At 41.9% G+C, this 27,985-nt stretch overlaps 1 protein-coding gene across 3 annotated transcripts in view; it reads right to left on the reverse strand.

Annotated features, from left to right (window-relative positions):
- slc4a2a (solute carrier family 4 member 2a) overlaps positions 1–27,985 on the reverse strand; it is a 117,835-nt gene that overhangs the window by 45,159 nt on the left and 44,691 nt on the right. For all 3 annotated transcript variants that reach the window (XM_060932630.1, XM_060932621.1, XM_060932612.1), the window contains 8 exons: positions 21,707–21,866; positions 8,870–9,038; positions 6,332–6,591; positions 6,109–6,248; positions 2,957–3,180; positions 2,168–2,304; positions 639–819; positions 411–546 (listed from right to left, as the gene is read on the reverse strand). In XM_060932630.1, the coding sequence (XP_060788613.1) occupies positions 411–546; positions 639–819; positions 2,168–2,304; positions 2,957–3,180; positions 6,109–6,248; positions 6,332–6,591; positions 8,870–9,038; positions 21,707–21,766 (1,307 nt within the window). In that variant the 5' untranslated portion in view covers positions 21,767–21,866. The remainder of the gene's footprint in view (positions 1–410; positions 547–638; positions 820–2,167; positions 2,305–2,956; positions 3,181–6,108; positions 6,249–6,331; positions 6,592–8,869; positions 9,039–21,706; positions 21,867–27,985) is intronic.

Raw genomic sequence — 27,985 nt, forward strand, 5'->3', positions numbered from 1 at the left:
ATTCAGTCATCATAACTTGGCATTTTTAACCCAAGCAATCAAAAAGAGGAAATTTATTCAATATTTTCACTCATCTGTGAAGGAGAGGCTTTAATTCTTCATGATGGAGTTATTTTATATGGAAATCAATTTTGCAAAAGCATTTGAATTGTAATCAAAAAGATTTCCCACAGTGGAGGCCAGATAAAGCAAGATACTATCTTTATTCTTATTAAACATGACAAAAGAAACATTGAGTGTTAGGTAAATGCAAAAAAAATAGTAAAATTAGAAAATTTATTTTTTGACCATAATGTCCCAAATGAGAGACCAGTTTCTGAGACGGACCTATATATATATTTATTTCTACATCTACTTCCCTCTCAGGAACTGTTTCTATCCCCTTTATCTTTGTGAGTGTTTGTGCTGACCTGTGTTTGAGTAGCAGAGCTCGGAGCACATTGGCTCGGTCTTCCGCTCGGATCTGGTCGGAGATGATCATCTGCTCCACCACCTGATGAGCGATGCCAGGCAGCGTCCTTTGGTCCAGGTCCAGGAGTACAACGCCTGCCCACATACACAACTCTCTCGGTCTAGTCTCATGATCAACACGCATCAGAGTGACTGTACCGAGATGACGAGAACGTGTGTGTGTGTACCGTGCGAGATGGTCCTACGCAGCTCCAGGAGGCTGCGGAAGGACAGCGAGGCTACGTGAGGTTTGCCCCAGCGGTCCGTTTCCTCCTCGACGTCCTCCTCAAACTTGATCCAGCGAGCCGTCTCTCTCCACTGCATCTCTTGATTCTTATCCATCACCAGCTCGTTCAGCTCCACAAACACCTGAGAGTGAACTCAGACAATTCAAACTCAAAACACTTACACTTCAAGAAGACTCGCGATTTCACTGGTTTAAGATTTTTGAGGTTGATGTATAAATATCGCTTTACTAAAAGTTGCATTTGAGCCTAAACACAGCAATAAACTGACACACAGCACACACTGTACAGGGTTAATGACAGATCATAGTTTTCATCTAATCATTTACATCTGTACCCCTGTCTAACAGTACACTGAAAAAAAATCTCATGGTTACAACCTGAGGCGAAAGTTCACATCCCCGTTTACGTGATTTTTAAATCTCTGAAAATGAAACGTGATCACGTTTTATCAATGTATCTACAATTAATAAACAAGATTCCAAAATATTAAAGTGAAACGTAGATGCCTCTTGTGACAAGAATCCGAAACCTAATGCAAAAAAATCAGAGTGTCATGATCCTGATTTTTGAAGGTGGCAGTGAGAGAACTGGTTGTTATACCAGATAAGTCAAGAAGAACTTGCAAATACTGGTTAAGCAATCTTGGAAAATGGAAAAGATATTGCGTCAGGAAGTACGTCGTACGGGTTAGAGAGAGCTGAAAGTTTGTCCATGATGATAAAGGAACCTAAAGGGAGGGACACCCCCCCCCCCCAAAAAAAAACAAAAAACAGACAAATTGATTTCTTCATCTTTGCCTGACGGGTGCACAAACTTTTGCACTCAATTCTGATATCATGAGTAAAAATTAGGACTTGGGGTTTAAAATTGCAACTAATGAACCCATAATGTCATAGTGTACTGTAAACACTGCATTATCTGACTAAAATTGTTTTTGGGCTCGTTTCAAAACCGCAATTTGATTGAAGGTCAGGCAGGTTATGGGTCTCAGGCGCTCATGGAACAGAGCGATAAATTATGGTTTGTTAAAAGCGCTCACTTGAATCCATACTCCAGGCTCCTGCGATGCAAGTACGGCAAAAACGACAACGAGTTTTTTTTTTAATAATAAAAAAAGTCTGATATTTATTTACACAAAGCTGACCTCTAAAACCATACAATTGTCCTGACATAAAATAAATAAATACACCATCAGTCCTCGTGTGTGTACCGTGGGTTTGGGTTTGTGAAAGGCGCTATATAAATTGAAATTATTATTATTATTATTATTATTATTATTATTAGTGGCATCTGAACACACACAAGACGCACAGAGGTGTGATGTTTGAAGCGGAGTTTGTAAAAACCACTGGTGTCCCAAAGCACTCGAGCAGCCGTACCTGGAGAGCCTCTTACTTTTACTTCCTCTATAAAGTGCAGGACGATTATATGTAAAATATCACAGAAAAAAAAGAAAGAAAGGGACTCACCTCGTGCGGGGTTCTGTCCAGTTTGCGGCTGCGGCCGCTGGGCTCTTTGTAGTCCTTGCTGATATGAACCACCTGCCCCTTACTGCACTTCCTGACCAGGTGACGCCGCACGCCAGGGACATCTTCAAACCGGTGACCTGAAAGGAGGAGTAGTCAGCCATAGTGAGTAATAGGAGAGACTGTGCGACCTTTATAACCATGCCTAGAAAGGTTAAATTAATAATACGTACCCGAGGTTAGGTTATGGTGATGAGATTAGCTACAATCGATATGCAAGCCATACATCTCAACCCTGAAGCTGTTACTGCATCTGATCTAAACTCTTGCCTCAGTCTTCTGGTGTAAAGACATACCTCATCCTGTCTTCAGAGCAAAGTCAAAGCGAACTATTGTTCATTTGCCTGGTATACACCACTCCTTCTTATTCTCTCTCTCTCTCTCTCTCTGTCTCTCACACACACAAACAAGAACAATACAAATGTAATGGAAGTGTGTCCAAATAGTGTGGGAAGCTTCGCATGCTTACAAATTGCCTAAATTCCTGAATCACTGCCAGAAATGATCAGATAAAGTGAAAACACTGTCATTTATTCAATAAAAAAAAAACAAAAAGCCTGCAGATCAAACACGCTTTTGTATTAATATGAAAAACAGGTCAGACAGCAACAAGAAAACAACAGCTGTCCCCGAGAATGTCTGAGAGCACATGACCGACAGTCACAGAACATTTAACTCATGTTGCCTGGGCATTCACGTCATGCTTTGATCTACCTCACACACACAACTTACTCTTCATGCCGTCTAAGTCGACAGTGGCCAACATCTGTGCCTCGCTTTCATCAGTCGGCATGTGTTGGTAATGTGTCAGTTGAGTGGCTGTCACATCTCCCGTGCGCCGGCGCTCCTGCAGGTCGTAGCTACGAGCCAACCTCGAGCTGGCATCAGGAGACATGAGCAGGAACCCTGACGGAACGGATGCTCTCCCGCCATTGGGATGGACACACACGCCATCGCTACAGAGGATGAAGATAGAGTCCAACCTGAATATTTAACATGTAAATGCACATTTGAACAAGGCCAGAGACAGAAGAGCTCAAGCTGTGTGCGTAGCCCAGACCCCACCCACTCTCGTGGTTATTTCTGCTTTTGCATGGCCACAATATTTTCTCAAGAGTTTTGTTGACCTAAGAAAAAAAAATTGTATAAAACAAATAAGCTATTTGAACACTACTAACAGGGTGTATCTTTTTAATAAACAGGTGACAGCCGAGCTAGGGATTGAACCAAACATGAATAAAATATGCTTAGTAAAATCACTCTGGAGTGACTTCATGTGAATTTGTAAACTGGAAATGTGAGAGAAGAGAACCGGATCACATTTGCAGATTCAGAATGTAAAAAGGAGACAATGGTGGCACCATGGAGTCCATTATGTTGGTCTGATTTAAAGGTGGCACATTATACCCCTTTTCCACATGTTAACACAGTGTCTTGCAAAAGTATTCATCCCCCTTGGTGTTTGTCCTGTTTTGTCACATTACAAGCTGGAATTAAAATGGATTGCTGGAGGCTTAGCACCATTTGATTTACACAACATGCCTACCACTTTAAAGGTGAAAATTGTCAATTTATTGAGACACAAACTATAATTAAGATGAAAAAAAAAAACCTAATCTGGAGTGTGCATAGGTATTCACCCCCCCCAAAAAAAGTCAATACTTTGGAGAGCCACCTTTTGCTGCAATTACAGCTGTGAGTCTCTTGGGGTATGTCTCTATTAGCTTAGCACATCTAGCCACTGGGATTTTTGCCCATTCCTCAAGGCAAAACTGCTCCAACTCCTTCAAGTTAGATGGGTTGCGTTGGTGTACAGCAATCTTCAAGTTATGCCACAGATTCTCAACTGGACTGAGGTCTGGGCTTTGATTAGGCCATTCCAAGACATTTAAATGTTTCCCTTTAAACCACTCCAGTGTAGCTTTAGCAGTATGTTTAGGGTCATTGTCCTGCTGGAATGTGAACCTTCATCCCAGTCTCAAACCTCTGGCTGACACAAACAGATTTTCCTCCAGAATTGCCCTGTATTTAGTGCTATCCATCTTTCCTTCAATCCTGACCAGCTTTTCTGTCCCTGTAGATGAAAAACATCCCCACAGCATGATGCTGCCACCACCATGCTTCACTGTAGGAATGGTGTTCTCAGTTGTGTTGGGTTTGCGCCACACACGGCATTTCCCATGATGGCCAAAAAGTTCAATTTTAGTCTCATTTGATCAGAGAATCTTCTTCCATGTGTTTGGGGAGTCTGCCACATGCTGTTGGGCAAACTCCAAACGTGTTTTCTTAAGCAATGGCTTTTTCCTGGCCACTCTTCCATAAAGCCCCACTCTGTGGAGTGTACAGCTTAAAGTGGTCCTATGGACAGATACTCCCATCTCCGCTGTGGATCTTTGCAGCTCCTTCAGTGTTATCTTTGGTGTCTTTGTTGCATATCTGATTAATGCCCTCCTTGCCCGGTCTGTGAGTTTTGGTGGGTGGCCTTCTCTTGTCAGGTTTGTAGTGGTGCCATATTCTTTCCATTTTGCTACAATGGATTTAATGTTGCTCCCTGGGATAGTCAAAGTTTGGGATTTTTTTATAATCTAACCCTGATCTATACTGAATGATGCTTGTTTGAAAGCACACAAAAAAATAGACAATAAATACAAGATTAAAATTACTCCAATATAAGTGGTTAATGACAATGTACATAACTCCTATCAAGTTACATCATATGTCTGCTAATATTCCAAATATTTGCACTAAATTTTTGGATGAGAAAGGTACTCTATTTCACGGTCTGTGGGACTGTCCAAAAATCTCACAACTTCTGGAAGGATGTTGTAAAATGTTTGTCAGAGATGTTTAACACCAAAGTCCCTTTAAATGCCAAACTCTGTGTACTTGGAATACATCCAAAAGACTTTGTACAAACCTTGAAACAAACTAAACTTCTGGACTTTGGACTTCTTCAAGCCAGGAGAGTTATTGCACTACGGTGGAAGAGTATGGACGCTCCATCAATGGGAATGTGGATAAAGGAGTTATCTACCTGTATCGGGCTGGAGAGACTAACTTTTATCGCTAAGGGCAAGCAGAAGGACTTTATTCAGCTTTGGGAACCATACATGAACATTACTAAGGATGGATGGATGGATGAAAACCAATAATTTTATTTTATTTAAAGATGATGCAAGTTGTGTATACTAGATATAATGTATGTATCTTTGGTCAAAATGTTGTATTGTTACTGTATGTGTCTTATGGGGAGAAAATAAGAAAATGACAAACATATTGTGAAACCCCCCCCCCAAAAAATATCCTGATCTATACATACATATTCTACACATATTCTTTCCATTGTGCTATAATGGATTTAATGGTGCTCACTGGGATATTCAAAGTTTGGGATATTTTTTTATAACCCAACCCTGATCTATACTTCTCCACAACTTTGTCTCTGACCTGTTTGGAGGCTCCTTGGTTTTCATGTTGTTTGCTTAGTAGTGTTGCAGAGTCAGGGTCCTTCCAGAACAGGTTGATTTATACAGACATCATGTGACAGATCATGTGACACTTTAATTGCACACAGGTGGATCTTAATCAACTAATTATGTGACTTATGAAGTGAATTGGCTGGAGCAGCTCTTATTTAGGGGTTTCATACGAAAGGGGGTGAATACTTATGCACACTCCAGATTTCTGTTTTTTCATTTTAATTATTGTTTGTGTCACAATAAAACAATGTGCACCTTTAAAGTGGTCGGCATGTTGTGTAAATCAAATGGTGCTACCACTCCAAAAATCCATTTTAATTCCAGCTTGTAATGCGACAAAACAGGACAAACACCAAGGGGGATGAATACTTTTGCAAGACACTGCATGTGTGTGTGCTCGCTTACTCAGTTGCAGTGACGTCCTCAGGGTGAGAGGTGCTCTTGTGTAGGGCTGACTCGGGGACAACAGAGAGCTGGCGCGCTGGAGTATCCTGGCAAGTGTTGACCACAGTAGTGCCATTAGAGTCTTCGTCACACACAAAGAACTGTGGGGGAAACAAGGATGGAGTCACCGATGGTCAGGATTGGGGGGACATCCTGTAGGAGTGTGTGCAGTGTGTGTGGATACCTGCACTGGCTCCGTGTCAGCGTCTGTATCGTTGTCTGGTGTAGATGTAGTGATGTTGCCTTCTCCATCCTGTGGACTGCACTGGTCCTCCTCTACTTCCTCCTCTTGTTCATCCTCTTCGATAGTGGGAGCGCCGCCGCTGCTGGCCGAGCCCCGCCTCCTCCCGCTCTTCTTTTTGCGCCCGCTCTTTTTCCCCCGGCTCTCAGAAGGCAGCCGTTTGGATAGCGGGTGATGGATGTGCAGGGGCAAGTGGCGGTGGCCTGAAAATTGCACGAGAAAAAGCGCCAATGTCCATCATAACATTTTTGATGTGGCTCAGAAATAAAAACTTTTAGGGCCCCGTCCCATCACACCAATACCTATAACTACAACTATGCCTGAATTTAGTTCCAGTCTGGAGCAGTCATACCACAACTATAATCCCGACTATAATCCTGCTGCTCAGGGAAATAAATGCATGCAATTTAGGAATAGTCATGGAAGCTTTTTCCAAGTAGTAACACATTATTCCGGGTCATACTGTACAGCCTGGACTTCAAAACAACCCATGCACACACTCCGGTGGTTGACAAAATACAGATAGTTCACGGACTACGGAAATATAATTAAAAAAAGGATACAAAATAGATAATTAAAATATATCTTACCTGCATTTCAAAAATCAATAAAAATTCAATTTTGTATCACTGCTATGCAGATGACACCCAAATTTATTTTGCTCTATCACCTAATGATTATGCCCCCCTTGAATGTCTCTACCAGTGTATCGACCAAATCAATAGCTGGATGTCACAAAATTTTCTTCAGCTGAACACAGATAAAACAGAAGTAATTCTATTTGGAAAAAAAGATGAAAGACTCAAGATTACCACTATTCTTGACACAAAAGGGATGAAAACTAAAGAAATGGTTAAAAATCTTGGTGTTTTCATTGACAGCGAGCTAAACTTTGACAGTCACATGAAAGCAATCACTAAAACGGCATTTTATCACCTAAAAACATTTCCAAACTAAGAGGACTTATGTCAAAAAATGATCTGGAAAAACTAATACATGCCTTCATCTCTAGTAGGGTTGATTACTGCAATGGCCTTTTCACAGGCCTGCCAAAAAAGACCATCAAACGACTTCAGCTGGTTCAAAATGCAGCGGCGAGGGTTCTCACACGAACAAAAAGAACAGAGCACATTACTCCAATTCTAAGGTCCCTTCACTGGCTTCCAGTAAGCTACAGAATTGATGTTAAAGTATTGCTGCTGGTATACGGTACAAATCTCTAAATGGTACAGGGCCCAATTACCTCTCTGATATGTTGCAGCGGCCTAACCCAATCAGATCTACCAGATCAAAACAGACAAATTTACTATTAAAACCAGTTGTTAAAACAAAGTGTGGTGAAGCAGCTTTTAGCTACTATGCAGTACAGCTATGGAACCAACTGCCAGAGGACATTAAAAATGCTCCTGCTGTTGGCAGTTTTAAATCTAGGTTAAAGACCAAGCTGTTTTCAGATGCTTTCTGTTAAATAATTAATATTGTCTTCTTTTTTTTATAATTTTTACTTTCTCTGCATTTTTAAATTTACTTTAATTTTAACTTTATTCTATTTTATTCTTTATTCTATTCTGCTGGTTTCTTTTTTTTCTCCTCCTATTTCTACTTCATTTTATTATTTTATTTCTACTATTGTTTAATTCTTATTATTTTCTTTTAATTCTTTTAATAAATTGTTTTAGAATAAAAATAAAATTATTTTATGTAATTTTATTTCTCTATTGTTTACTGTTTTTGTTTTTACTTCTGTAAAGCACATTGAACTGCCATTGTGTATGAAATGTGCTATATAAATAAACTTGCCTTGCCTTGCATTTATAGCTTTCCTTTATTCATTTACTATTGATATTTCATGGGGGGGGGGGAACCCACACACATCCGGGAATAAAAGATCCGTGCTTTGTATTATATTTATTTTCCGTGAGTCTGTATTCCGCGACTTCATGATGCAACAAGGATGTACAAATATACCCAGGGAAAAAAAAATAAATGGTATGTGTTCAGACAACGTCATGTAAACAATTACCTGATTGGTCAGATGTTGTATCGGATCAGGTCCAGGCCTGGAAAAATCGTTCCAGAAGCAATCTCACCGATATGGATAAACCCAGGCCTGAGCTATAGGTATTGTTATCCGGTCTGGTGTGACCACCGACCACAAACTACAGTGGACTGATTTATTTACTGTATAGTTATAGTGGGACCGGGCCATTACTGAACTACATGATACAGACAGACTTAACATTTAAAAAATACAAAAGGTGCAAAAGATTAACAATTATTTTAAAAATAAATAAATAATATTAAAAAAAACCCATTTATAGCTTTAGGGTGGATTTAAAATAAAACAAAACACGATGTATGGTGTAAAAAGAGTGCTTTGTGACGAGACGGATTTCATCCGTGTTAATAAACAACATGCAGGACATGACGAGATCATAAAGGACCGTTTCCTTGTGGAGGAAGAAGTGCTGGTGATCTTACCTTCTACGTCCTCTTGGTTGAAGGTGCGGTGCTGATCGGCAGGTAACCGCGGTGCTGGGGAAAGGATCTGCTGGAAGCGCTGCACTCCCAGAGTCTTATTCAGGTCCCCGTCATCTTCGTCATCGACGTCGTCGCCATGCCGACGGGGAGAAAGGGGCACTGCAGCCGGCTGAGGAGAGAGTAGAGGAGAGTAGAGCGACGCTTCCATACAGTCGTGCTTCAGTACAGGCGTTACTGCCTTTCTACCGTTTCGATTTAAGACCCAGGTGTATTAGAATGCGTGGCGTTAATATACATACAACTGAAATACACCCAGATAAAACGGTGCAGTAACCAAAAACCGAGCCTAGAGGGAGACAAAAGGTCCGCTCGAGTCAAGAGGAGTGCATTCCAACAATCCTTTCACAGTGAAGACACTTATATTTCAGGAATAAAAGTAATAGATCACATCTGTGAAACACTAAGCATCCAGGAAAAACTTATTCATTACTATATTGCAGTTTCTCTCCAACACGGCTGATCCTCGCTTAGTGGGACAAATCTCTCTTGATTTCTTCTCACTCTGCTTGTTTTCGGAACTCGACAGGATACGCCCAAGGAGGCGAACGAGTCCTAAAAACCGCCTCGGTCACAGTCCAGACACAGAGTGTGACTCAGCACACGGACTGCGACTCGGTCATGCATACTTCTGCAAAAACATTCTGTTCACTCATGAGGCTTGAAATGACTTTTTTCCCCCTTTAGCACAGAAAAGAACTGACTGTGGCATGGAAGCTGCTTTGACACGACAGCATCCGGTACACTTTCACTGCAGGTGCATTTTAGTGGTGACGCCATTAAGTCATGAAGCATCTGTTCAGATCTGGTGCAGATCTGGAGGGTCCTCAGACATAGAGTGTTGTGGTAAACTGGGATGTATGGATGCTGTCAGTCCCCACTCGCTTGCTCACTCGAGTTTGTTGACGGTGTAGTGGCTGCTGCTTTATGTCCCGGGGCTCTCTCATGCCTGTGTTACCTTCTGGTTCTCCCCTTTTAGTTATGCTGTCATAGCTAGCTGCCGGAGTCCCTGCTTGTACTCAGTGCAATATGTATACTGTTCCTACTTATTCAGGTGACATTGGGCATACCTAACAACCTGTGTTTTCTCTCTCTTCCCCCCCCAAATCTGTTACATGTTAATCCTGAGATCGAGGTGCTGACCTCTTCTGCTCCTCGGACCTGCCTGATCCATCCTGGTGCCCTGTGTCTGGTTGGAGTCTCATCGCATCGCTCCTGTGGAGGACGGCCCCATGTGGACAGTTGGGGGTCGCGCCTGGAGGACGCTCTGGACTCTTGCAGTGGTGCTTTTGTGGCTGGGGACTGCAGTTGACTTGCTGACTTTGGGACTGCGGTTGTCGTGAACGGTTTTGCGCTCGGGTTTCCGTCGGTGGGGGTTTATAGCATCAACGAAGCTGACTTTATGTTAGGACTGTTAATGTTATAGTCATGCTGTCTGTTGTTGCCCAAATGAGGATGGGTTCCCTTTTGAGTCTGGTTCCTCTCGAGGTTTCTTCCCCATGTCGTCTGAGGGAGTTTTTCCTCGCCACCGTCGCCACAGGCTTGCTCATTGGGGATAGATTAGGGATAAAATTAGCTCGTGTTTTAAGTCGTCCAAATTCTGTAAAGCTGCTTTGCGCCATGTTTACTGTTAAAAGCGCTATACAAATAAACTTGACTGGACTGTTCACAGCTAGCTAACAATGCTTTAAATGACGGAATTTCAAGGAAGTGCCTCTTACAGACCTTGAAACTCTTACAGACCAGCATCTGATTTAAAAAACACACACACACACACACACACACACACTATTAAATCGCTCCTGCTGCTTTCCTAGTACCCTACTGGGTTCACGCCATGTTCCCTCCAAAAAATGCAAACATGATAAATAAGGTGGCTGTAACTCCTTCTCTAACCAAAAACAAGAAACTTACAGTTCTGTCATCTGGTGTAAATTGTGCCTTGATTAGATAATGTCTGTCTGCTTTTATTCTATCCACATTCACTGGATATGAGCAATCGCCTGTGCTGATTGGCTACTCTACTACTAGGATATCGGCTCATATACTGTGAGTAGAGAAAAACAAAATGGCAGAGGGTGTTGCTGAACCAACCGAGAATGAAATAAAAACTATTTGAAAATAAAATCCCAAAAAATACAAAAAAAAAAAAAATATATATATATGGAATGAAGGTATTTGATGGTAAGAACATGTATTTATTTTTTTCGCAGTGCGGTTTCCATCAAATCCTGCGCTCTGATTGGCTGGCGAGTGGGTCCGTATCCTACGATACAGACCCCAGTTACGGACCCCGGTTACGGACCTCTGGCGACTCGCTCGTTCACAGCAACAAACATAGTAGCATTTTTTGTCAACATTTATCTTTTTTTTATAAGATTTATTTATAAGATGATCAAAAATCTTGTAAATTTTTGCCAGCATTTCTCAGGAAAATAGCATTAATTTTACAGCATGGATAGCGATAACGACAGTGTTCACAGCGAAAGCGAGTTTTACTACCCTGAGGAAGAAGAAATAAAAGAAAACATTTCAGGAGAAAGATAAAAACCTCTAACTGTTGCTAACGCCGAGCAAAAACATGGCTGAATCCTGAATGACTCCTATTTGTATAAATAGGGGACTACATAGGCGGCAAAATGTAGTTTTTTTTCCTGCCATGGAAGTGCACTTGTATACCGAGGAGGAAGCCATTTGCATTACAGCCGTGAATGAGGATTCAAAATGGCGCCTCGGCTCGGTTTTCCCTTTCGGGCGTTCTCGTTTTCTGTTAGAATTTGGTAAAGAAAAAAATAAATATATTATTTACCAGCTTAAGGTCGGTCCGTATGGTGAAATACCGTGACCTCGGCCTTGAATACTGACATCGGCCCTTCAAGACCTCGGTCACTGTATTTCACGATACGGACCTCCCAGCTGGTAAATAACATTTCCCCCCCCCAAGGATTATGATTATAGCCTTTTTCACAAATTGCTCCTGTCATTTCGCCGATTTGTTTACATTCTTCATCTTTAAGCATTAAAGTTTGTTGAATTTTTTTTAGACTGGTTCAAAAGCTCAAAGAACGAAGTTTGAAAATTACATGACTGAAATGATGAAGACTTAAACGTCTAACGCTATTCTATACCTCGGCACAAGAGCAAGACAGCACTTTCTACAAAAAAGCAACACTAAAAAAAGTCAATTTGCACAGCTATCGATAGGCTTTTAAGAAGTCCGCCTAAGCTGAAAATGATTTTATCGGACGTTTTGTATGACGTTTTTATTTATTGAAATTTGCAAAAAAATTAAATTAGAAATGCTCCGTTTCTTAAAATCCAGTGAATGTGGATATACTAAAATAAATTATTCCATTCAAGCTCGTCGTACATGGCTTATAGCCAACTCGGTGCTACACACCTTGCCGGCTATCAGCTCATGAATGACTCGATTTTGTGGAATAATTGTTAAATTAGTTTCTCCTCCAAAATGCATTCTAAAAAAATGTTTTAAAAAAATAAATGACAGAGTAAATTGTCAATTTCATTACATCCACACCTGTATTTCAGGAGCAGCTTCTCAAATCACTGCTGATGCGTCATTAAAGCGGCCTGAAAAACATTAGCCCAAATGGAGATTAAATCTAAGGGGCGTTTCACTCGATGATGACGGGGGTGCATGACTCTACAGTCTGGGCTAGAAAGAATTCAGCCCCCCAGCCTCATTTCTTCATACCATTCTGTGTACTTTTACACACACTACTGGTGATGCTGTTCATTTTTGTGGTTCCATAAAAATAAAAAATATCCCGCCTTAAGGCATTCGACATCATGCCACTTGCACTGGTGCCTTTTCATCTTGGGAAGAATTGGGGGCTTTGACCTTCTAAGCCCAGGTACACCATCCAGCCCTGGTCTTTTCACTCCAGGCTTGTTTGTGGCCTGTTGATATGTTGTCGGTAAGGCAAGGCAAGTTTATTTATATTACGCATTTCATACACAGTGTCAGTTCAATGTGCTTTACAGAAGTAAAAGCAAAACAGTAAACAATAGAAAATAAAATTACATAAAATAAAGGGGGAAGAAGAGAGAAAAAAATAAGAATTAAACAATAGTAGAAATAAAATAATAAAATGAAGTAAAAGTTCAGTAAAAAAAAACCAGCAGAATAAAATAGAATAAAAGTTAAGTAAAGTTTAAAACATGCAGAGACTGTAAAAGTTAAGTAAAGTTTAAAACATGTAAAGATGATGATATTAATCAGTTAGCAGAAAGCATCTGAGAACAGCTTGGTCTTTAACCTAGATTTGAAGCTGCCAACAGCAGGAGCATTTTTTATGTCCTCTGGCAGTTGCTTCCATAGCTGTACTGCATAGTAGCTAAAAGCTGCTTCACCACACTTTGTTTTAACAACAGGTTTCACCAGTAAATTTTGCTGCTGCGATCTGGTAGATCTGATAGGGTTAGGCCGCTGCAACATATCAGAGAGGTAATTGGGCCCTGTACCATTTAGAGATTTGTACACCAGCAGCAATACTTTAAAGTCAATTCTGTAGCTTACTGGAAGCCAGTGAAGGGTAGACTACGTACTTCATTTATAATAGGGTTTTTTTTTTTGTTTTTTTTAAATACCTTGGACCGACAGTCATTGGCTAACGCGGTTACCCTGCCATACGTATATCTGTTTCTTTCTTTTTTTTCCTCCTCCGTTCTTGAACTTGTAAAGGTCTTTTATTACTTATTTTATTGATTTTAGGATTGATGCAGAAGCTAATAACATAAAATTTAAAAAAAAAAATTATGGACTTTTCACAAAGAAGAGCCTCCATAACACTTCATCCAATCTGTCCAGAGGAGAATCAGGTTAATTGGTCCTGCTTATGCTTAAAAGTGTCTGAGATCTTAAAGTGCCATTCCACCATTGGATGTATTCTTTGGCATAAAATACAATACATTTTATGACAACATGACTAGACAGAGAAATCTTTTAGCTTCAAAATGATATATCAAACATAATTTTTTGACAACGACAAGTATATTAATTTTGCGACCAAAGTCACCTACCCTTTTAATTTCCGCGTGGTAGTGAAACGTGATGTCATCGGCAGGTTCCCCTTCTTGTGTACCACGTGTCGGTCTATTTTTAGACCAGGCCAAAGTGAGAGAGTCATTTCTCCTCGTATATGGGGGCCAAAAAAATTGCGAAAAATTTTGAGTTAATCTTTCAGTTAGCTAGATTTATTGGTATTAGCTACAGTAGATTTATTGGTATTATTTTTATCGCGTTCTATCCGCCATTGCTGAGATGTGCCACGTCACACGTCACGTGGTACACAAGAAGGGGAACCTGCCGATGACATCACGCGGAAATTAAGAGGGTAGGCGACTTTGGTCGCAAAATTAATATACTTGTCGTTGTCAAAAAATTATGTTTGATATATCATTTTGAAGCTAAAAGATTTCTCTATCTAGTGATACCATTTATACGTTGTCAAAATATACTGTATTTTATGCCAAAGAATACATCCAATGGTGGAATGGCACTTTAAGTAATTACAGCAGACAGACGGAAATGACAAAAAGACAAACCGACACAAACGTGCTGGGGTTTATAGCTAAGACGATCGGAAATGGTTAGGTTTTGTGAACACTTGACTCGTGCCATGAGACAAGTCGGTTTTGAAATAAGCGCTTACATCTTTATCCGTTCATTTTTAAATATGTTGTTTAGAAGAAAAAGGAAAAAAAAAGCCAACAATGCAAACAGGTCATGCCGGCTCACGAGACAGACATAAGACGATATTTAAAAAAAAAGAAAGAATAAAGAGAAAATCTTCAGCCCTGTCGCTAGTCTCTGGGCTGATGAGCTACCTTCAGCTACATAATTTATAATGCGATTAGGTCGACTACAACAGAAGCTGGCTCATGTTTAGAAAACAAGGTTTAATATATTTATTTATTGGCACGGCTCCAGTACTTTTTCTTCAAGTATTCAGTTCAGCTTGTTGGCAGACTTTGCTGGGGCTGCATCCGGACCGCATTGCGGCAGTTGATGACCCCTGTGTTCTTAAGAAATAATCCTGGTACGGGCCGGCATTGAGCAGCAATTGGTCTCACCGGTGGGTACGGAAATGTTTTTCAAAAGGTTCCCCCACCTTCACACCCCAATCCAAAACGCACAAAGCTCACGGTATTGAGTTACTCTTTCCCACAGGAACTGTGCTGCTTCGGACACTATTTTAATACTGGGCACAAAGCTCATCCTAATCGAGGAGAGATCATGTAGCTGAATTAACCGATCGTGTTACATTCGAGACAACAGCCTCGGTGAAGATGTGCTGCTGAAGCCTTTTCTTTTTATGGCCTTTAGTACAGCTACTGACCTTCAGAGTAATCTAAAAAATCAACGTGTTTGGAAGGACCTTTAAAAACGAAATGACATCAGTCAGGAAGTCCTCCCAGCCAGAAGTGATTAAAGCAACTCTGACACTGGTCACGCATAGAACGTGATGATAAGGCACTTGACTGATAAGGAAAACATGATCTTATTCCAAAAAGGATGGATCCTGATGTTACAGAAGCAAGAGCCTCACAAAAAGGCATGAGGATCTGCTGAGAAACAAACCCTGTAAAACATGCATAAAATTATCCAACCTCTTACACAAGACCTCTTCAAATATTCTCTTTTTACACAAAACTTTTAATGTTCGTTTGTTCACACACCCCCCCAACCTTGGTCAAAATCAAGGCCGATCGGAGAGCCATCCCAGGAACACAGGGTGCGAGACATGAATATAACCAATCAAGACAGTAACCTGAGCAACCTGATCCAGCCAAGAACTCTGGAACTGTGAGACAGCAACGCTACCCACCGTGCCACTGTGCTGCCTACGTTCAAAGATTTCGACCACTCTCAATGGTGGTGGACGGTATGAGGGATTCCTAATACTTATGTTCTCAGATAAGTACACAGAAGCTACAGATAACAGGAAGTCGTCGTGATGATTCATACCAAAATTTGGAGCTGTTGCTGTGAAATTACAGCTGATCTGTCTGAGAAACCTGACATCAAGAGATTACAACATTTTATGTTTCTTAAGCACTTCGTGGGGATAATATGCACCTCGAATCTGAGCAAGTTCATGACATCATGCCAAAACGCAACTCTCAAACCCAAGCAGAGGGTAGGAACGCAACTAAAGCCCTGATCTCAGAGTAGAACAAATGGCCTTGATTACCGAGCGCCCACATCAGCAGGACTGGTCAGACATGTCCTGGAGCTAAAAGACGTCAGTACTTGATGTAGTAATCACTGGAGTGCTCTGGAAACACCCACATGGTTTCTGAACTTAATTAACTAGGAGAGTTTAATTGCAACCTTAGTATTATAAGGTTCAACGTTAACATATACCGCCTCGATGTGCTCGTTGTCGGCCGTCCATCACTAGCGATGATGGATGTGCAGAAACGCAGATGGGCCGCGAGGCCCGCACCAGACTTATTCTCCTTTCCTAGCGAAGCGCTTGCACAGTAAGTTAAGACAAACAAATGTCGTGCCCCCGTTGTGTTGTTTCTCTGGACCTCCAGACCTGATGCCAAGTGGTGCACAAAAGTGCCACAAACCTGACCGGTATGGAAGTTGCCCCGCAGTGACAACTGACTTGCTGAGTGATGCCATCCATTGGCCATTTGAGTGGCTCTTCCGCATGCCATCTGGTGGTGCACCATTGACCCTGTTGGGTTCATCTGCCACATTGCACCAAAAAGCACCCTGCTGCCAACGCCTTCACCTCGCCTCGATGCGCTATTGGAATTATGGTAAATACAAGTTGCCGACTTGTAAGATCCACATGAACTTGCAAGTTCGAATGGGAACGTTAGAAATAATTGATACACGACTTTGGATGACCTTCAACCTTTCAACATGGTGGAAAAAAGGACAGTTTCAGTAGCGGATGGTACGCAATTGTTTATTTTTAGCAACACAACTATCGGTAGCTGTTTGTGCGCATAATCCAAGCTGTAATCGGCATGCACTTTACTTGACAATGCTGTTTATATCTTTCCATCCATAGCAAAACAAGGAATCGCAACGAGAAGGACTCTTGGGTCTGCCAGTTTTCATTTTGCTCCGATGATAAAGCAATAGAATAGGACATACTCGGAATTCTGACTTCGCAAGTGGGAAGTATGACTTTCCGAATAGCAGGTCAAGGAAGTGTCAGAGAGAACCTATTAATAGCAAAGTCATGATGTTTATATTACTGGACAGCAAAATAGATAGAGTTATGCTCTTGGCCAAAAAGCACCAACTTGTATGGGTCATCACAATTCGTCATTTATCAAAAACAGTGAAATACGATATTTTTTTCCAAAGATACGAGTATATTTTTAATCCCCCAGCTGCATGTACTGATCACTTCTCACAGCAGTGTATCTAATATAATAGGTGCTTCAGCAGCAAACTGACAGTGTTTCGGTGCCTGCATCACCATAGTAACAAGAAGTGTGTTTAACCCAGATGTATGATAACTGTTGAACCAATAGCCAGATGTTTCAGAGCACTCCAAGAATAAAAACACTTCAGGGTTTTGTTTTGGGTGTTTTTTTTTTTTTTTATAAAGAGAGGCTTCTGCCAAGCACTGGAGGCACAAACATACAGTACACTACACGCAAAAACCACACGTCTACAAGCTCACTCACACTCTCGTGCTACGCCCATCGACTACAGTGGCTAAACCAAAGCTGCTTTTAATAAGAAAAGCTGTGCTGGAATGCTGGGGGTGTAGCAGTTGTACCATTGCATGTCACCCATAGTGTAGGACCAACCTACCAGACTCAGACCTGACCTCCTGTCCTTGCCCTTGATTATCGGGGGGGGGGGAAGAAAAAAAACCCACAGTACTCTACAAATGTTTGTCAGTAGGGCAGAACCTTTGAGGATTTGTGTTTGTCCCTTTAGGCTGTGTTCATGTTACCAGTCTGAAGTGACGCAAATTGCATTTTTCTCCCCCCCCCCAGCATTGTGACCTGACCTAGCTTGGAAAAATACAATAGTGGTTCATGACCATAAATATCGGTGGGGCAGAGCAAGATTAATACATCCTCTTGACTTGTTTGAAGTCATCACGGTAGACTTTGTGAACTCGGAGTCAAAAACACACAGTCATCCAGCATTCTCATCTCAAAAACAACACAAAAGACCTGAAATTAAACCCTCCCCCCCAAAAAAAAAATCCCTGAGAAATGTAAAAATTACACATCCCCCCCATTGTAAACACACATTTCTGATATAAGGACATTGTACACCCAATAATCCCTCTGTCCCATTCTTTACAATATATAGTATATTACAATAAAATTGTCCTGTACATCATACATGCACTGTCTGCACTTAAACTTTGCCCTTTAAGATAAATTTATTAGATTTAATTTCTGACAGGGGGCGGCACGGTGGTGTAGTGGTTAGCGCTGTCGTCTCACAGCAAGAAGGTTCCAGGTTCGAGCCCCGTGGCTGGCGAGGGCCTTTCTGTGTGGAGTTTGCATGTTCTCCCCGTGTCCGCGTGGGTTTCCTCCGGGTGCTCTGGTTTCCCCCACAGTCCAAAGACATGCAGGTTAGGTTAACTGGTGACTCTAAATTGACCGTAGGTGTGAATGCGAGTGTGAATGGTTGTCTGTGTCTATGTGTCAGCCCTGTGATGACCTGGCGACTTGTCCAGGGTGTACCCCGCCTTTCGCCCGTAGTCAGCTGGGATAGGCTCCAGCTTGCCTGCGACCCTGGAGAACAGGATAAAGCGGCTAGAGGTAATGAGATGAGATGAATTTCTTATGGCTTGCTATAAAACAAGATTTTTGCCGCCATGGAGTATTTTTAAACTAGCTCAATCTGGTAACCCTGTCTTTAACTGTCCACTGAAATATAAAAGCATAGGGAAGAGAAAGTCCTGCCCCTATGGGCCCTATTTTGACCACTAAAACTCTAGGGGTACTACATGGAGCACTAGAAAGATGAGCAAATTTGCTGTCAGATAGCAACTTTTAGAAAACTCATTGCTCACTCAACAGAGATCATTAGTATTTTCAATGGACTGTAGGTGCTAAAGAAGGCAACTGGACTTGTTTGAAATTGTTGAAGACATTTCACCTCTCATCCAAAAGGCTTCTTCAGTTCTGTCTGACTAGTGGGGAGTTCCAGGTATTTATCCTCTAGTGGACCAAAAACAAATCTAAGGGGAGTCGTTGAAGTCACATGGGCCGTTGATACACAGTCATCCTGTAGGTGTTGGGGTCACTGGAGGCTGGATGTAAACAGTGTTAGCAGCCTAGAGGGTCGCTAGGGTGATCTGTGGGTCGTTGGCGCTCTCTGCCATCATGTGAGTTATTGAAGTCAGCTGAGTCTTGATGTGGATGTATGGCCTCCAGTGACCCAACACCTACAGGATGACAGAGTATCAACGACCCATGTGACCTCAATGACTCCCCTTTGGTTTGTTTCTGGTCCACTAGAGGATAAATACCTGGAACTCCCCACTAGTCAGACAGAACTGAAGAAGCCTTTCGGATGAGAGGTGAAACATCTTCAAGAATTTCAAGCAAGTCCAGTTGCCTTCTTTAGCATCTACGGTTTACGATGACCTGGATGACTGAGAACCTTCACAGACATATTTTCAATGGAATTTAAAATGGATGCCATTGTGAATGAGAACTTTATGAAGATTTATTAAATGGCTGATATAAATAGCGGTTCTCTGCCTCACCTGCCCCAATGAACAAATCGCCACTGGATATCAAATATGTAGCAATGCGACATTCATAATAATAGTCAGAATGGAGTTCATACCGGCCCCCCCCATGCACATGTATATAGTGTTCTCATCATTCACTGTTGGCAGTGTAGTAAAACAGCAGCAGTATTGATTCAGTAGAAGGATGGGGAAGTTGGTGATCTATTTGATATTTGGGGAATTGATTAAATCAAACATGGGAAGATCCTATAAAAATAGCCTCAACAACTGGCCACTGTTGTGTGAGAGTTTGAAATCCGATCAATTCTGTGACAGGAGTAGCGATTTTTGTGAAATCGCATATGACCCCTGTGTAGCCTCATCCATGACAGGTGGCGCCATTCTTGTTGGAATATGTCTTTAGAGTCTTCTGGGTGAGTTTCAGTGAAAACGTCCCAGCAGTTTACGAAGAGTAGCGTTTAATGTGACGAGTCACCAAAAAATTTCAGATGCCCATAAAATTGTAAATATGACAGATGGCACCACCATCTTGACAACTTTTATGCGCAACCACCTGGGGAACATTGTATGGGAGTTTGATCGAAATCTAATCAATCCTGTAGGAGGAGGAGTGGCGGCGATTTTTGTAAAATTGTGGACGGACGACACGTGATCGCATAAGCTCATCCGGCCTGGCCTGTGGCCGGATGAGCTAAAAACCAAGTAAATGTTTAATACAACTACTGAAGAAATTCATGTACATATGCAAAACAGCTCGGGGACAAGGTGCATTCTCAGTAAAAACAGATAAGGGTTACTTGGGCATGGTTACCACTGTCGCCTCACACCAAGAAGGTTCTGGGTTCAAACCTTGCATCCAACTGGGGCCTTTCTGTGTAGAGTTTTCATGTTCTCCTCGTATCTGTTTGGGTTTCCTCCAAGTGCTTCGGTTTCCTTCCACATTCCAAAGACATGTCGATAAGGTCAGCTGGCTACTCTGAATTACCCACAGGTGTGAATGTGAGCGTGAATGGCCGTCTGTCTCCGTATTAGATCGGTGACCTGTCCAGAGTGAACCCCGCCTCTCTCCCGAACTCAGCTGGGATTGGCTCCAGCTTCCCCTTCGACCCTGACCGATATGTGGCATAGATAACGAATGGATGGACGGATGACTTACTTGGGGTTTTAAACATGAGCCGTCAAGACAGGCAGATATGATCTGAGCAGAAAATCAGAAATTGTGCAGAGAAGCTTGTAATGTGAACTTAGACTTGGTCAGAAGAACATAATTGCAGGCAAATATCATTAGGAATATTGCATGTTGCAGGGTACAGTTACATCCTTCTGACTCCATCTGCTATAATAACGTTAAAATGAAATCGAAATATGCCGACATTATTCCTGAGTGGGTCAACATTACCACTTTTGACCTACTGTTGGGAGACCGCGAGTTCAAATCCTGACAAAGCCACCATATCCATCTTCTTCCTTGGGAGCCAAGGAAGCGACACTGTCCATGCTTACTTACTCTCTCTCCTGCCAATCACAGCCATCTATTAGCTCTTGTATGTGGAAGAGGGTAGACAGCGATTTCCGCCGAGTGTTACGCTGCCGTGTGACACAGCATAAAGAGCAGTATGAAAAGGTGTGGTTTGATGGATTCAAGTTTCTCAGCACATGTTCGCCTTCACCCTCCCTGATTGTTGTATAAACAGGGAGAGCTGGCTGGTGGGTGGGAGCTAGTCGGTGACCAAATTGGAGAGATAATGTGGGAAGCAAGAGATATTTTAGGTTCCAAAAAAATCTATGGCTGAACCAATTAAAAAGGAACAATTAAAGCGGCAATTTCCTGTTTAAATAGCTGAATCTGTGTTTAAACCTCAAAAGGCCTTTGAACTGCTGCTATGCAACTATCAATATATGGTTTGAAATGAAAATAAGGAAAACAGATGGCCAGGATTTGACCACATACAATACCACATTCACTAAAGCTTATCTTAAGTTAAACAATCAAGTCAGACGATTGACAAAGGTGCGAAAATCAACACAGGGCAGCTCTGTAACTACAGATACTCACAAATTGTCCAGCCAGTCCTGCAGCAGCAACGGTGTCTCCAGCGTCCTGAGAGTCACTCATGGCTTGGTGTGCCGTCTGTGTGTCTGTGCGTCTCTGTGATTGCGCGTTAGCCTTTTTCTCTTTTGCTCAGACTCAGCTGGGAGTTTTCGGACAGCATAACCTGAAAGTACAACAACATTTGGTGACTTAAACCAATTTTTAATCAAGCTTTCAAATAAGTTGACAGAGATACATGTATATTTGTTGAATGTATTCAAAGAAAATCTGTGTTCCTGTAACAGGGGAAACAAGATCAACAGTGAGCTTCTGCTCACTTATGTATACCCCCACTCTTGCTTATATCAGAATGCAAGCAATCGAAGGAATAGGACATTTCTTATGAATGTTGACTTCAAGAAATAATTAACCCTGAAACAAGTAAGTAAAGAGCAGGTATTTCAAATCGCATCCTGGTAAACGGTCATTTTGAAATCGCATTTTGCTTCTTGAAATGGCGTCAAAAGCCACACTATATGTTTCGTAAATACATTCAGTCGGTAAACAGGAAGTCGATATGCGACAGACCTGAAAACGGTTTACACTGTATAGAACCCCAAGTTGAAGGTCGGTACCAAATATCAAGCAGTTGTGATTTGTAGTTGCTGAGAAAAATGTTACGAAAATTTTGTAAATCCACGCTATATGTTTCGTAAATACATTCAGTCGGTAAACAGGAAGTCGATGTGCAACAGACCTGAAAATGGTATACACGGTATAGAACCCCAAGTTGAAGCTTGGTACCAAATATCAAGCAATTGTGATTTGTAGTTGCTGAGAAAAATGTTATGAAAATTTTGTAAAATCCACGTGATATGTTTCATAAACACATTCAGTCGGTAAACAGGAAATTGATGTGCGACAGACCTGAAAATGATGTACACGATATAGAACCCCAAGCTGAAGTCTGATACCAAGTGGCTATGATTTGTGGATGCTGAGAAAAAGGGTGTTTCTGACAGACGGAGATATGGACAGACAGAGGTAAACCGATATACACCCCCACCCCACCCCACCCCGGAACAGGGGTATTCCTCATCTCATCTCATTATCTCTAGCCGCTTTATCCTTCTACAGGGTCGCAGGCAAGCTGGAGCCTATCCCAGCTGACTACGGGCGAAAGGCGGGGTACACCCTGGACAAGTCGCCAGGTCATCACAGGGCTGACACATAGACACAGACAACCATTCACACTCACATTCACACCTACGCTCAATTTAGAGTCACCAGTTAACCTAACCTGCATGTCTTTGGACTGTGGGGGAAACCGGAGCACCCGGAGGAAACCCGCGCGGACACGGGGAGAACATGCAAACTCCACACAGAAAGGCCCTCGCCGTGCACAGGGCTCGAACCCGGACCTTCTTGCTGTGAGGCGACAGCGCTAACCACTACACCACCGTGCCGCCCACAGGGGTATTTAAAAAAAAAAAAAAAAGGCTCTTTAGGGAGAGTTGGGAGAAAGAAAAAAAAAATGTTCACTTTCTGCCTCTACAACAAAAAGACATCATCGCCTAATACCCTGTATCAGGTTAAATTATCAGGTTAAATGTCTGCTTTTTTGTTGCACTCTCGGTGGTTTGGAATCTCATTCAGATTTTTTTATGTTAATACCTGTTTGGACAGGCTTTATGCAATCAGTCAAAGGTATTACAAAAAGACACTGCTATTCTCAGAGATCATACCAATTAAAAAGTCAAAAGGATTCCAAGACATTTTGGGGATAAAGAAAAAAAAACCCACACATTTGACTCAAGGCTACGAAATCCACCCAAGCTTTACAAGTGGGAACATACTGCATTACTTGTCTCCGCATTCATTTTTCTTTGAAGCTGAACAACTAGGAAACCTGCCCCAAGCCCAATTCTAAGTCAATAGCCTCAAACAAAGGGGAAACAGAAGAATGAATACTTGCAAAATCTCTGGTGTTATCTTACAGTAGCGTCGTAACACAGACACACAAAAACAAACGTGCATACAAAGAGTACAGAGAGGTACAAAAAGTCCAGACACACAATAGAGGTCAATAGAGCACCTAAACCTGGAAAATGCAGTCTGACTGACAGCTGATTAATCTTGATATTTTACTTCATAAAACCTAATCGACTATAATTATACCTATAGAAGTTTCAAATGCATTATGTAATCCCTGGACACGTGTTCAGACATAGACTGAAAACAGCTTAGCTCAGCAAAACATGATTATTATATTAAATTAAAGAGGACATATTCATATTATGGGCGGCACGGTGGTGTAGTGGTTCGCACTATCGCCTCATAGCAAGAAGGTCTGGGTTCGAGCCCCGTGGCCGACGAGGGCCTTTCTGTGTGGAGTTTGCATGTTCTCCCCGTGTCCGCGTGGGTTTCCTCCGGGTGCTCCGGTTTCCCCCACAGTCCAAAGACATGCAGGTTAGGTTAACTGGTGACTCTAAATTGAGCGTAGGTGTGAATGAGAGTGTGAATGGTTGTCTGTGTCTATGTGTCGGCCCTGTGATGACCTGGCGACTTGTCCAGGGTGTACCCCGCCTTTCGCCCGTAGTCAGGTGGGATAGGCTCCAGCTTGCCTGTAGAACAGGATAAAGCGGCTACAGATAATGAGATGAGATGAGATATTCATATTATGGAAAAAAAAAAAAACTGCCTACCAACCAACAAACTCTGAAATAAAACCACCCAGGGAGTTTCTTCATGTGCTTCAACAGGCTGTTCAGAGTTACAGTATCTCCCCTTTCTAGGTCACAAGAGGAGCTCATTAGCATTATCCCGCCCCCTCATCCGAGTATCTCCATCCATTGCTTCAGAGCTGCCTTTATGAATTAATATTCATGAGGAAAAAAAAAAAAAAGTGTGACTTGACTGACCGGCAGAAGAGGGTATGGGGTGAGCAGTGGCTCGATCATTTAAAGGAACAGGCGCTCAAATCAGCCGTTTTCGAACAGGGCTGTTTAGACAGGGTGAGAAGAGAGCTGTGGTGTTTTATCCTTGTGGTTTTTTGACCACAGGCGTTTCATTAAGACCTCAGGGAACGGTGTCACCTTGTGGAAATGGGGTATAAATATGCCACCTTTAAGAGAAGTATTTATAACCAGTTATAGAGAATTCTTCGTTTTCACCACTTTGGAAGTCTCCAGCCTGCCACTGAAGAGTTTCTACACTATGTCTGCTAACATTCTTAATCAACTTCCTCTAACTCTCACCTGATACTTCCTGCTTCGGTCCCTCAATGCAGACAGTGTGGAATTGCCAGAACACTATTACAGAATAAAAAGTTTCATTTCTTGGATTTTAACAGCCATGTCATGTCCCTTTCGTTTTTATGGAATCTACTTTATTCTTCTCACTTCTTCCTTGTGGGCGGCACGGTGGTGTAGTGGTTAGCGCTGTCGCCTCACAGCAAGAAGGTCCCGAGTTCGAGCCCTGTGGCCGGCGAGGGCCTTTCTGTGCGGAGTTTGCATGTTCTCCCCGTGTCCGCGTGGGTTTCCTCCGGGTGCTCCGGTTTCCCCCACAGTCCAAAGACATGTAGGTTAGGTTAACTGGTGACTCTAAATTGACCGTAGGTGTGAATGTGAGTGTGAATGGTTGTCTGTGTCTATGTGTCAGCCCTGTGATGACCTGGCGACTTGTCCAGGGTGTACCCCGCCTTTCGCCCGTAGTCAGCTGGGATAGGCTCCAGCTTGCCTGCGACCCTGTAGAACAGGATAAAGCGGCTAGAGATAATGAGATGAGATGAGACTTCTTCCTTGTTGTTTTTTTTGGCTTATGAACAGAGTACATCATTATGAATAATATAAAGAGGAATACATAGTGAAAGATATTTTGTTCATATGATATGAAAGGGGAAGATGGTTAAGATATGTAGTTTAGAAATTACTCCCCAAATGCAAATTTTCTTTGAAGGGCAGGAATCAGTCGAGATTGCATCACGAAACGAGAGGAAAAACTTTTCAAGGGGGAGAAAGAGCAAAAGAGAAATCATTCCGAGATGCTTTTCTGCTCACCACGACTGTAAAGAGTGATTGAGTTACTGTAGCCTTCGTCAGCCCAAACCAATCTGGCTGTTCTCCTTTGACCTCTCTCAACAAGTGTGTTTCTGCCTGTGGAACTGATGCTCACTGGAGGGTTGTTTTGTCCCCCCCCTTCATGATGTGAACATTACTTGAAGCACTTGACCTGTAACTGTATGATTTTATGCATTGAGCTGCTGCCAGATGACTGGATAGCATGAATTATTCTATCCACATTTCACTGGATATGAGCAATCGTACACCCTGTGTCAGTAATGGCGTTGTGAGTCGAAACTCTATCCGAACTACAAACATGGCTTCCCAAGACTACAACGCCCCATCTCCCTCTTAAATTGCATATCACAGGTAAATTCAGGAGCAAGAGCGATGTAATTCTCTTATTTCATATTAAACTTTGGTCAAATATCTGTCACATTTTGCATTTTGTGCCATTTTTTTACTTTGCGCAATACCAGAAAAATTCAGTTGAAATCAAGCCATTTGAGGCGAATTGGTCCGCCTCTGAAAAAACTTGGCATTTGGATTTCCCAGCAAACGTTGATTTTCGTGACGTCGCGTGCGGGACGCCTCCCTCTGAATCCTACGTCAGCGCTGGTTTGTTTATGAGAAAACGACCTGGTGCTTTTCTGCAAATTTCTTCAACGTTATCGCGTAATTATTAAAATGGTTAACAGATGTATCGTAGGAGTGTGTAGCAACACCAATCTTGATGGGATTAGTACTCATCGTTTCCCAAAAGACCGGACAATGAGAGAGAAATAGGAGCGCTTGGTCTACACAGGCTGTGCACTGAAACCGTGCAAAGCTTGCGCAGCCTGCTGGCGCTTCCGCAGGTGACGTCACAAATCTGGCTCCAGACTCACTTGGGATTTTTACAGACACGTTTTGTTATTTTTTTTTTTTCTGCTGTAGACAGATGGCCTTGTGCAAAATTACCTTTCTGGATGAGTGTGTAAAGGGACATACTTTCATATAAAAAAAAAACCCCGAAATTGGTCCAGAATATGCACTTTAAATTCAGCTGACTATTGTTAACCGTTAATCAGCAGCGCTACTTAAGCCTCTCCTTCACACACACCTTCAGTGCGAAGTATTGTTCTGTGTTTACCCAGTCATACTGAGCCTTTCTTGCCTGCCTGCAGTTTCCTGAACCTTTGCTACGTTTACCCATTTAACTCTTTAGTCTGCTCTCTACCATTCTGTTTGCCGATCGACCGACCCCTGCCTGCTTTCTGATCACGAGTTTGCTTACTGATTTGACTACGCTTCCTGTTTGCATCCCCGCTCTCCCCTGCACTTACATCCGTGAGCGCCTGCAATCTGACAGATCGGCTATTCTACTACTAAGCTATCAGCTCATATACTGTGAGTAGAGAAAAACAATGGCGGCGCATGCTGCTGAACCAACCGAGGATGGAGAAAAAAAAAACCAAAACCCTCTACTTGAAACTACCCCCCCAAAAAAGAAAGCAACAAAATATGAAATAAAAAGTATTCGATGGTAAGAATGTATCTTTTTTAAAAAAAAAAAATTCACAAATTGCTACCGTCATTTCGCTGGTTTGTTGACATTCTAAGTGGACATTTGCAAAAAAATAAAAATACTCCGTTCCTCAAAATCCAGTGAACGTGGATATAATAAAACCGTTATTCCACTCAAACTCGGTGCTAGGCGCCTCGTCGGCTCATGTACGACTCGATTTTGTGGAATAACTTAATTATCAGGTCTTCCTAATAAAGTGGCCTCTGTGTATATTAACGTTAATAAATTACATTTTATATTATATTGTCATTTACACAAAAACAAATCGATATAAAAATGTCCCCACTTAGGTCATATCAGTTACATCCATTCCTAGTAGACTGACGGAAAGAACATCATCTGAGGCACTTAAAATGCACCACTTTGAGATATCAGGAACCATATATACATCTCTACTTCAGTTTTTTTTTTTTAAAAATCCATTATAAGTGATATTAAGTAACAAAAGTTCGGAGGTAAATACAATGCTGCATTTCAAAACTTTCAAATAAATAAATAAATAAATAAATAAATAAAAAGCGTTGAATCATCTAGAGTTCTCCGGACAAGTCAAAGTCACTGTTGTTCCGAGATCCTGTGTAGCAGCACAGTCTATTCTCACTCCCAGTCTGGGATCTGCAATGTGACAGAGGACGCGAGTGTCACATTCCTAGCACTCACAAGCCTGAACCGGAG

The sequence above is a fragment of the Neoarius graeffei genome, chromosome 1, assembly GCF_027579695.1.
Source record: "Neoarius graeffei isolate fNeoGra1 chromosome 1, fNeoGra1.pri, whole genome shotgun sequence".
Lineage (NCBI taxonomy): Eukaryota > Metazoa > Chordata > Actinopteri > Siluriformes > Ariidae > Neoarius > Neoarius graeffei.